The sequence below is a fragment of the Protobothrops mucrosquamatus genome, unplaced genomic scaffold (assembly GCF_001527695.2).
Source record: "Protobothrops mucrosquamatus isolate PMUCROS unplaced genomic scaffold, P.Mucros_1.0 scaffold_265, whole genome shotgun sequence".
Classification (NCBI taxonomy): Eukaryota; Metazoa; Chordata; class Lepidosauria; order Squamata; family Viperidae; genus Protobothrops; species Protobothrops mucrosquamatus.
The window spans coordinates 202,217-214,390 of record NW_015386341.1 but is presented as its reverse complement, the minus strand read 5'-3'; the positions used below and the strand labels follow the sequence as shown (position 1 = coordinate 214,390).

The 12,174-nt window shown below is 34.5% G+C and overlaps 1 protein-coding gene across 1 annotated transcript in view; it reads left to right on the top strand.

Annotated features, from left to right (window-relative positions):
- The window catches only part of CNST (consortin, connexin sorting protein), a 34,492-nt gene extending 32,651 nt beyond the window's left edge, over positions 1-1,841 (top strand). Inside the window, 1 exon segment of the mRNA XM_029287235.1 lies at positions 556-1,841. Within this exon segment, the coding sequence (XP_029143068.1) occupies positions 556-758 (203 nt within the window). The 3' untranslated portion in view covers positions 759-1,841.
- The last annotated feature ends 10,333 nt before the right edge of the window (positions 1,842-12,174 follow it).

The following is a 12,174-nucleotide window of genomic DNA, read 5'->3' as shown; positions in this document are numbered from 1 at the left end:
TACCGCTATAAAGTGGGTTAAGCTATTAGCAATCTTCTACTGACTTTCCCATGTACTTTGCTTGTCAGAAGCTAGTAGGCCAGGGTCACAAATGACAATCATGAGATTGCAGGATGCTGCAAAATTTTAATTGCAAGCTGATCGCAAAGCAGTCACATCAAGATCACATGACCCTGTGGACTCTGCAAAGGCTGGAACTTTGAGATCCAGTCATAAGTACCACTCATTAGTGCCGTCATTACTTCAAATCGTCATGGAATGAGTGGTTGTTAAGCGAAGACTACCTATAGAAGCAAATTATGAACACAAATAATTATTTTATTGTGCACATTTTCTTCCGTGAAAGCAAAAGAAGGAAGCCTATTGCCTAATTCTTTCTTTGGGCCAATATTGACATTTGTCTCTAGCTTTGCTCTGCCTTGGTAGAGGAAGTTGCTGGTTCTGGACATTTATTTGGCTATTTCAGTGTTGAGGAATGTACACAGTGCAGGTAAGTAAAGTATTTCAATTATTTGTCATTCTATTCACTCTGTGTCATTCATCTTCTTTCTACAGAGGACGCTGGAGCTGGCTCCTGCATTTTGCTGATCTTACTGTGCATAGCAACTGTATTCTTTAGTATTGGAGGAACAGCATTGTACTGTACCTTGGGCAACACAGAATCTGCAGTATGTACTGATTTTGCTGCCAATGTGGATTTTTACCATAGCCAGATACGGAAGGGTATAGAAGAAATCAAACACTGGATATCTTTATAATAAAAGAAGAAATATGAACATATAGTAATATTTTACTGTCGCAGAAGAAAGAAAAATAGTTGAAGCGTTGAATAATTTGGCACTTTCAGAAGAAGTAACATGACATGGGAAGCATCTGTGTTGTACATAGGAGTTAATGTCCAGTAATTACCTAGAGTTATTGATCAACTTTCATGAGGCAGCATAAGAGACTGTCCTAATGTACTCCTTTTGAAATGCTCAGAACAATCTTCTGTTTACCAACTTAGAAAAGAAAAAGAAATTCATCTTTCCTAAAATTTCCAATCCTCATACAGTCATATGCAATCTCTGTAAATTTTAATACAAAACAGCTGATTTTCCTTATTTCATAATGCAAAGATATTGTCTCCAGTTATCATGCAATAAGTTCATATTTAATGGAAACAAACCTTATTTAAGAATCATGTATTTTATGTTGTTAATTTCGATGAATTGTAATAATTTGAGTATGGCAATGGTACACATAGCAGCCTCCTCCATTTAGATGTTATTTAATTGTGCAGCATTTTACAATGTAGTAGTTGTAATAAGTGATGTATTCATTATTTTCATATACAGCCTTGGCAAAATATGCAGAGTTTTAGTAATAGAATCCTTAAAATGGATTTATAAAACAGGTTCTCTATATAAAACCAAATATAAAATATGGCTCATTTCAGTGCCAGTAATAGCCATCCAGGATTAGTTGGAATAAGGTAGCATCCAGATTGAATAAATAAATAAATAAATTGTGATTCACATTTTTAAAAAAGGGTTCACTTTGCATTTATTTTTTTAGATCCATTTTTATAGTATTGTGAGTGTTCATCTAACACGGTAAAGTGGAACACAACAAATATATTTACAAGCACTGACATAAAACATCTGAATTTGACAGACATTTTTTCTCTTGAGTGTGATTCTAGTAACAAAAGTGGGTTTCTTCTCCATTACAAGCCAAAATGGCGGCTTGACAATGTTAAATCCCCTTTTGGTTTTATTAAAACTACTGATTTATATTTCTCCAAATTATAAAGAAAAAAATAAACTGAAAAAGTGTACCTTAGAATGAAGGTATCAGACATATACTGTAATTTCTTTATTTGAATATTGTGAAAGTTTGAAAGTCGGGTGGCAGACAAGTTTATTTTGGTTAATTGCACAATCAGCCAGATATTTAGACTGGATTTGGCTTTTTTTTTTAAATCTTTACCCTTCACAAGAATCTGGGATAGGCAGATGTTGATTAATATTATTATTTGATTAATATTATTATTTGATTAATATTATTAAGGTATCATCACAGGATATAAAGTATCCTGTGTTCAAAGTAAAGCTGCTTTTTGCAACTGACCGGTGTGATTTTTGTCAATACTAATGATGCTGAGTGGTGCTGCAAGAATTTTGGGACTGTACTCAGGGCACCTATCATTGTTTTCTTTCATCACAGTTGTTCTGCTTCTATTTGCAGGCTTTTATATTTCGTGATTTTTCCAGTTCTTTCTCTTCTATGCTGCTGTCTCCAGGCACTGCAATGTCTACTGTCCAGACCTTTTTGTCTTTCCTATCAACGGTTGTTAAGTCTGTTGTCAAGCAGATGCTTGACTGTCTGAGTTCCCAGTTCTTGCTTCCAGGCAAGTGGTATTTCTTGCAGATATTCAGTTTTTACTTTGTCATATTGTTGTTTGTAATCAGTTTGCAATTTTCTTTCAATAGGAGGTACACTGTTTTTTCAGCTTCTTTGCAGAGAAGGCATTTGCAGTCTGTTGCGGTCTGACTTTATATGCGTTTGTTCTTAAGACGTGGTCTTATGCAGCCAGAATTACTTCCTCTGTTTCTTTCTTCAACTTTCCTGCTCTTAGCCATTGCCAGGTCTTGTTGTGTGATGTGCCTGCTAGGCTTTTTTAATGTATTGGCCTTGCCATATATTCTATTCTATTCTATTCTATTCTATTCTATTCTATTCTATTCTATTCTATTCTATTCTATTCTATTCTACCTTCCTTACAGAGCTTACGTAGCTTTGATATTCAGTACTAGTATCTTCTTCCCTGGCCTTCAGATATTCTTCCAATGCCTTTTCTTCTTCTTCAACTATCTGGTGTATCCATATCCACCTATGCTCCTTGGTAAATAGAGTCTGTCAATGTCACTGCATGGGTGAAGGGTATGAGTCACTGTCATTTTTCTGGTCTTTCTATCCAGGGTTTCTACTTCATCTTAAATCCACTCCACTATTCCACTGTAATCTAATCCACTGTATATCTAATGACTAGAATTACCCAGGTGTTAATCACTTTGATGGTATTTCTGCCATTGTGTTTGGATTTTAAAATTTTCTTCACTCTTCTGATGTCCTTTACTACTAACCTTTTTTATTTCAGTATGCTTGCTGTTGTTAGCCTGAAAAATGCCCAGGTATTTATAATGAACTTCTTCATCCAGATTCCTAATATTATTTGCATAGGGTGTTTCTACTGACTCTTGTTATTTCTAGGCACTTGATTATTCAGTCATATGGCAGGGAACTTGTAATCCACCAAAGTATGTTCAAGTTGGTCTTCCTTCTCTTACAATTTTCCAATATTATCTTGTCAATTAGGAACTGCTTTTTTTAAACTTTCTGATATTTGGGTGATTTCCTTTCTGCTCAGATACTCAGCTTGTTTTCAACTAGATGCTGTTGAACTGCATCAACTACCAGACTAGTTAGCAATTTGAAAATTGTTGGCAAGCAGGTAATTGGCCTGTAGTTGACTAGTGCTGCCACTTTTGTTGGATCTTTCATTATCAGGAAGGTTTTACCAGATGTTAACCAATCTTCAATTTCACCTACTTGCACCATGTTGTTAGCTTGGCAATAAATGGGTATAGACCAATCAGATGTTCCAAGCAAAAAACATACAGTTCATATTCATCTGATGCTGAACAATTGTTGATAGAAGCAGCCCAAATCATGCAGTTGTATCACCGGAAATCTTTCTCCCTGCAGTACAGTACACAATTCCACATTTTATTATTTTGCTTTAATCATCAATTTGTTATCCCAGTTACTAATTTCTTTTAAAATTCAAAGGCATAACTTTGCAAGACAGCTGTGCAGGAAGAATGTTTGTGTTTTTGATACCCTAGAGTTATATCTATTTCTAAGGCTATATGCTTTTAAAGATTTCATGCAATCAGATTGATTGTAGCTGTTTAGTTCCATAATGAATAAACTGTAGTCCATTTTAAAATAATGTTACATACCACTGCATTTGATTAAAGACTACCTAGTCTAAAACAGCTTCAATAACTACAAGTCATGCTATAAAGCTACTCCACTAATTACTCTTTCAATGTAATTATAGGTCCTAATAATGTCATTTATGAAAACTACATTAATTTGCTAATCTTTCAGTATGGTTATCTGCTACCGTTATCCATAGAATTAACAACAGAGTTGCTGTACAAACTAATATATAGGCAGAAATTGTACAGTAGCAATGGTAATATTGAGAAAATAATTGAACACTTTTAAAAAGTCAATTTCATCAAGTATTGTTTTAGTATTTTCAGCTAAATAATTACCAGGGTTTTGTTATGAAGTAATATTTACAGTTAATCAAAAGTTCTGCATGTTGTGGTTTGAATTTCCTCAGTCTATTTCATTTTTTTCAAGTATGTAGTCATGGGCCAATTGTACAAAATACATACAAAGGAGTAGACAAAACAATCATTTTGTTTATTACTATAAAAAAACTTAGAAGTAATAAAGAATGTTCATCACATTAAGTAAAGGATACCCCTTTACAATTATTTGCCATGATTTCAGTAGTTAGTCCCTAACTTTAAGGCTGCCGTGGGAAAATATGCTATACATAGATATCTAGGCAACATAGATAGATAGAAAAAGAATTCCTTGAAGCCTGGTTCTCCTCCAATAAGTCAATAAACATTGACATCGACCCAATCTACCAATCGCTGAGAACGAAAGAACTACTTCAACCCAATCCCAAAGGCAACTTCCCACACACAAGAAACTAGACCACATCTTGACAACAACAGCCAACCAATCAGACAAATACCATTTGCATCACACAGGCAATACTTAAACACCAAGGACTATGGCCCAGCAACAACAACCAACCAATCAAACAACCTGAAACCAGACCATGACTCAGAAACATCCAGACAAATAATACTAACACCAATTTACATCACACAAAAAGGTATTTAAAGGCCAGTGCTCTGACAGACGAGCACAATTCAAAGCACACTGAAGATGTCCCCCCAACTGGAGACAAAACATTTGCAGCCAAATCGCCAAGCTCAGAGGTCAAACCCAACAGCCCAACTGCCAAGCCAAGCTACTATTATTCAAACACATCTCAAATCTGGAAAGCGTTATGATCTGCCTGCCAACCCTCAAATCATACTCCAGAAATCCAGTCTCTAAGGGTTACATAATTCAGCAGAAGCCTATCAATGAATGAGAGAGAAAGTTCTTTCTTCAGTGTTTTGCAATTCTAATTAGCCAAAGATTATCCTTTAATAAATGTATAATTTAATATTAATGGTTTTGTGAAGCCAAGCTTTCACTAAATGTTGGGTAAGCTTTATTTAAACCCAATGAAAGAAGTAGAAAACTATGTGAAAGTTAGGCAAGAATATATTAATATAAAAATTAAAAGAGTGCTAAAAGCCCTTCATGTGTCCTAAGTCATGATATCATTAATGAAAAGCCATATAAAGATATTTAAATGAAGTTGGTGAGAATGGGAGATACTTGTCTTTGTTAATTGCTGCTAGTTTGTCCCACAACTTTATTAATAGAGCCAAAAGCACCTTTCAAATCCACCAATGAATATACTAGTGAGAATTAGAAAATAGTTAAAAGTAACATCTCTGTTCTTAAAATCTATTTATTCATACAGATAAAAAAAAAATTCCCCAGTCTTCCAGCTTCTGCAGCAGTAAACATGAATACAGCCTGGTTGGTATAACCAGTAGATAAATTGGGCAATATTTATTTGGATTTTGTTTGTTGCCTGTTTTGTAAATAGAGATCATTATACCAAGGATCTGGGCCTTCTGATCCTATGTCTATGTCTTATATATTTGAATAATTTAGCAAGGAGTGACTGCCATCCTTTTACAAAGGCTTAAATACCTTAGGGGCAGAACTAACGTTTGCAAGAATGCATAATATCCAACAACTATTTTGATATTGACCATTTTTATGGTAACAATTTCTACCTGGTGCATCTGCATTTCATATGTTCCTCTGATTTCACTACTTTCAATGTTCCCCATCATATATTTACATATGCATATATACTGTATATGCTCAACTCAAGATAACATTGCATGCACCTGATAAGTGGAACATCATGTAATAATAAATGTATTAAATATTAAAATAAAAGGGATTAAACAAATTAAAAATGGAAAAGAATAAACAGAAATAGCATTAGCTGAACTTTATTGGCATGCTGTCATGCTTATTTCTTAATTTTTAGGGCTATGGGCTCTACTTTTTTTACTTTTCAATGAATATTTTTCATTGTGGAAACTGCTGGTAAACCTTCTGCATTTGGTTGAAAAACAGGCATGTCCTAAAATGCATAGTTAGTTGAACAGGGTATAACATACTTGCCATCCCTGTGTGTGAAATCTTGTGCCTTAAATTTTATCTGTGTGAACTCTGAAATGGAGAAAATCATGGTATAAACAATTGTGTTTTGGGCAATCTGTCTCCGTAATTCACTGAAAAATTTAATTGAGTATTTCAGGGCTACTAAAGAAGATATTTAAACTTTACTGAGGAAGATGCAGGTATAATGTTGATTCAATAATGGATATAGTTGTCTTTGAAAGTAGAATTTGCTTTGTAGGATGTATCTAAAAAAGTTTACTAAGTGGCTTGATCTGCACTAAACGTCTGTCATCATGACATACAGTATTTTGAACTTCTTAATGGAAAAAAGTAATTGCCTAATGTTACTGGGCATTGTTTAAACCTCAGATGCAGTTAAATGGCTTCTTAAACATGACCATTGAACATCATACTTTTATGCTTTTATCTTTTGCTATTCTATGCCTCCCTTTTTTTTCAGCACTAGGTATACCTGATTATTCTATCCAATTCAAAACATAATTGATTACTCTCAAACACAATCCTCACCATAGTGATTAGTGCCAATATCCAGTGATTTGAAGCATCTCTGGCTCTTTAAAGCAGTTGCATCTTTTCCTTAGATCACTTATTTGCCCTCCACTTTTACAGCACATTCCCTGGAAAAGGCATAGCTGCTTTCAAGGAATTATCTAATTTCATTTTACCTGCTATGAACAAATAGGTTTTAACAACAGAGATTTTACTTTTGACTATTTTCTAATTCTGTCTCACTAGTATATTCATTGGTGGATTCATAATCTGCCAGATGGAATTAAAAAATCCGTCAAGTAGGTCAGTCAAACTACTTGTACTTTCATTAAAATAATATATAAAGACAAGTTCACATTAGCATTTAACAATTTTAGTGATTACATATATAGGCATTCATAAATACAGGAGGATTCTTTTCCTTTTTTAAGAAGAGCAAAGACTTATAAAATAAATATACATTTTTTTTCAACAAACCTGAAATAAATAGTTTTTGGCTCTGAGGTATTTTTTGTTAGGGCTATAAATTGATCAGACGATAGGGAAATTAAGTGAGGGATACTATGTCTGTTTTTTAGGGAGTAGACTTCACTGAAGCTGTTACAAATCTAGTAGTCACAAGTGGTACATGCTATACAAATGTTTAGGCTTTGTTGTGCAAACAACTAATATGGCAAGTGAAATGAAATAGTGACAGAAATATTCAAAAATATGGATGTAAAAAGCAATATTTTTTTTTACTTTTTTTAAAGAGTATCAGCCTTTATGTGAATTATTATTAGAGTTATTCATTTTTATTTTTTCCTTTCCATTTGTAGCTCAGACGTCTCTCTGTGATAAATAATAGAACAGGCAGCATCACATTCTGTTTAATTTACACATCACACAAATATGTAATTTCATTGCATGTCCTTTCCTTTCTTACCACTCCTGACTTAATCTTGTTCACTGCAAAGTTCTTAGAAAGATAATTTGAAGTTTGACATCTGAGTGACTAATCTTGTATATTTGTGTTGACACACACTGTTATAGTGTTCCTATAGATTTTAGTTGTACTGTGTTCTATTATACCTTGATAAAAGGTTAGAATCAAAATAACTCCTTGGCTGTATTGTACACAAAGGCTTCTTGCATTCTTTAGAATTGCCTTATGTTTATCTATATACTACTAAAATTCTTGTGTCCTTTTGATTGTAATCTTCAGTTGGGCAAAACAGTGCATCATAGGGCAACGATTTTTTAGTCAACATACCTCAGATACTTACAGAATGCATCCAAAACCTGGGACTTATGACTCCCAGATTTTGGCAAAGTTGTGATTGTTTCAGTGCTGCTGTGCTGCCACGTTGCTATGGTCATGCTATTGTCATTTACAACACTCCCTGCCAACTTTCTTCAAGAAAAGATAATGGGGAAACCAGTAGGAAGTTAGAAGTTGCTCCAGCTCCCACAGGTTCTGTTTTGTTTTGTTGTGCATCCATGGTCCTTCTGTTTCTCTGTTTAGGTAAGGAAACATCTTTGAAACAATTGCCAACAGGTTTTCTAGTTCATTACTCTTTTCTGCACATAGTCTGCTGTGGAGATCCTCCACTGTGGGAGATGTAATTCTAATAAAAAGAATGTTCTAATGATAAAGCATCCAGAACCATCACCCTTTCATAGTGACCTGGATCCTATTCTACGGATTCAGGTAACTTAGGATGGAGAATCAGTCATTTTCTGGAGTCCCTGAACTACAGCGTCTAATATTCTTGTGATTGGCTGTGCTGGCTGGTGTTGCTGCAAGTTCAAATTCAGCAACTTGTGGAGGGCCACGGATTCCCCTTCCCTAGTGTATTAGCAGTGCAAACTTTACACTGGTTAATTAACTGGCAATTTTATATGTTGTTAGTAAGTTTTTTAAAGATTTAATTTTGTCTAAACATGTTTTTATATGCGTTCCAAAGGCCTTTTGTGTATACTATAGCAGAGCTTGAACTCTTCTAAAAAGAGGGAGTTTTAAAATGTTACTGACTGGTTCAGTACACCACTTTTGTTTCCCCTTTAATTAGTTGGTCTGTAGGAACATTTTCTTATTCTTTTATTCAGTAATTATGTGATACAGGGTTGATGAGCATGCCTCCTATAGCTATCATGTATTTATAATTATTCCATCATAAGAATATGTTTTGAGACTTTGTAATTTTCAGTTTGCTATTCAGTTGCACGATATTTAATTCAACTGTGGATTTCTGCTCTGTTCAAGTGATTGTACATACGATCACCAAAAATATAAAGAATTTATAACTTTAATATGTTTATTTTAAAAATATGACATGTACAGTTATCAAGAAATCTGAGGTACAGAATTTTTGGCAGAAGTGTTTTTAGTGCACCTTTAAAAGAAAAATGTAATATAGTTTTTAAAAGATCTTACTTTGCACTAGGGTTGGCAAATGCCCCATTTTATTTCCAGCTATGGCAATTCCTTAGAATATAATAAATTTCCCTTACTCGGAAATACCCTGGCTTCACCAAGCATTTTTTTTCATTTCTACTGGTAGGTTTGTACAACATACTTATTTATAATTTATTTAATCATAGTTTATTCAACCCAGCATTAAGAACTCACACAAATTGGCTAAAATATAGCTGACTGCATTATCATGTAGAATGTTGTGCAAAAGTATCTTATTTTATCTTAAAATGAGACACTGCAGGCACAGAACCATATAAATATTCCTCTGCTTTCTTTGGTTAAGGCAAAGAGCAAATATAAGGCAGTTATATTTGAGGCAGTTCGGTGTTCACAGCAAAGAACACTTTAATCTCCTTTATCTGATTTATTACAAAATAAATCTACAAAATAAAGCTTTAGATATATTGCACCATCTTTTCTGGTAATCACATGATCCAGAACTATAGCTAGATATTCCAACCTATTCTAATTCTTGTTTAGCTGATTTGTATGTTTTGTAATGAATATCTGAAGTAATGGCAAGAGTAAATTTGTTTTTTATTTCAAAAAGGCTTTATAAATTATCGTTTCAACTAGCATTTTGGATAACCACAAAACAGATAAATAGGAAAAATGTTTTTTTATCATAATTCATGAGTGGAAAATGTTGTTCCCCTTTGGTTACACATGACTGAGTATTGAAGGTACAGTTAATGGATAAAGAACTGGAATTGGTGAAATACAATTACATTATTATACATTAGCTATTTGTATATGTTATGGCATTTTTTAATATATTTATTTCTAAAATAATTATATGTTGATCTTTTTTAGGGAAGTTGACCAGAAAAAAGATGATGTCTGCAAAAGATGATAACATTCCACTCTTTTTATACACCTGTAAAAGGGCAGGGTCCCAATCACACAGTCACATATATCACTTTAACTTTTTTGAGACCTTCCTGCTCCATACTTTGGCTTTATCTATCATTAGATGAATATGTATACAGGTAGTCCTTGACTTACGACCACAGTTGAGCTCAAAATTTCTGTTGCTAGGTGAGATAGTTGTTAAGTGAATTTTGCCCCATTTTACGTTCTTTCTTGCCACGGTTATTAAGTGAATCACTGCAGTTAAATTAGTAACATGATTGTTAAGTGAATCTGGCTTCCCCATTGACTTTGCTTGTCAGAAGGTTGCAAAAGGTGATCACATGATCCCGAGACACTGCAACTGTCATAAATACATGCCAGTTGCCAAGGGTCTGAATTTTGATCACATGACCATGGGGATGCTGCAACAATCGTTAAGTTTGAAAAATGGTCATAAGTCACTTTTTTCAATGCCTTTATAACTTCGAACTGTCACTAAATGAACTGTTGTAACTTAACGACTACCTATATTTATCCACTGAAAAATGGTTCTAGATTAAGAAAATATGGTGTTTGTAAACCACTTTTTTATGGCAGCATGGTTTAAATTCAAGAATATCTGTACTAACTCTAATCTACTTAAGGTGAGAAATTCCTATTTGAAACTATCAGCCAAGCTTGTGATTTCTAGCTGTAAAAAATACAAATAAAGTGCCATTTCAAAATGCATTAAATCTGAGCGAATTGTAGGCTACTACTTAGTTTTATAGCTATGATTGTTTGACTCAGGCCAAGGTGAGATATTTTGGGAGGTTATTAACTTTAAATTATATGCTAAGTTAGAGCCTATGAATTCAGACAATATATAAATACTGTAAAATAAAAAAAATAAATATATTGAAAGAGTATTGTCGATTTCATTCCTGCTCATTTTGTATTGCCAGCAGTCTTCTTGCAGAAGTTTCTAGGATGTCTGTAACTCAGGAGCCAGCATGAAGAGACAAGATTTATCTGTAATGGGAAAATTACTCGCCTCCAAGCTCTGCAGAGTTCTGGTATTTCCAGCTGAATGGTATCTTTAAAACAGTTTCTTCTGCACTGCAGCTGCGCAAGAAAGTATACCAGCCCAGCTACTAAAGAGAGAAAATATTCTGAAAACACATCACATTCTATCTACAATATAAAGAATGCATAACAAAATGAACTAAACCCAAAGGACTGTTGAAGGCAGCTTTCTGAAAGCCAAGCAGGGTCAGGTCCAACCTAAGGCTGGGCAGTTTGCAATTCCAGAGGGCAAGGCACACTATATAAAGGCAAACTTCCCAAGTCTCACTAGATGACAATCCCTAATTGTCAGGACCCAGATCCTGTCCCTCTTGCCTGACCTAATTTATAATAATAATAATAATAATCATAATCATAATCATAATCATAATCATAATCATAATAATAAAGTTGGAAGGGACCTTGTAGGTCATCTAGTCCAACCCCCTGCTCAGGCAGGAAACCCTACACCATTTTGGACAAATGGCTGTCCAGTCTCTTCTTAAAAACTTCCAGTGTTGGAACATTCACCGCTTCTGGAGGCAGGTTGTTCCACTGGTTAATTGTTCTAACTGTCAGGAAGTTTCTCCTTAGTTCTAGGTTGCTTCTCTCCTTAGTTTCCATCCATTGCTTCTTGTCCTGCCTTCAGGCGCTTTGGGGAATAGCTTGACTCCCTCTTCTTCGTGGCAGCCCCTGAGATATTGGAACACTGCTGTCATGTCCCCCCTCATCCTTCTCTTCGTTAAACTAGACATACCCAATTCCAGCAACCGTTCCTTATATGTTTTAGCCTCCAGTCCCCTAATCATCTTTGTTGCTCTTCTCTGTACTCTTTCTAGAGTCTCAACATCTTTTTTACATCGTGGTGACCAAAACTGGATGCAGTATTCCAAGTGTGGCCTTACCAAGGCATT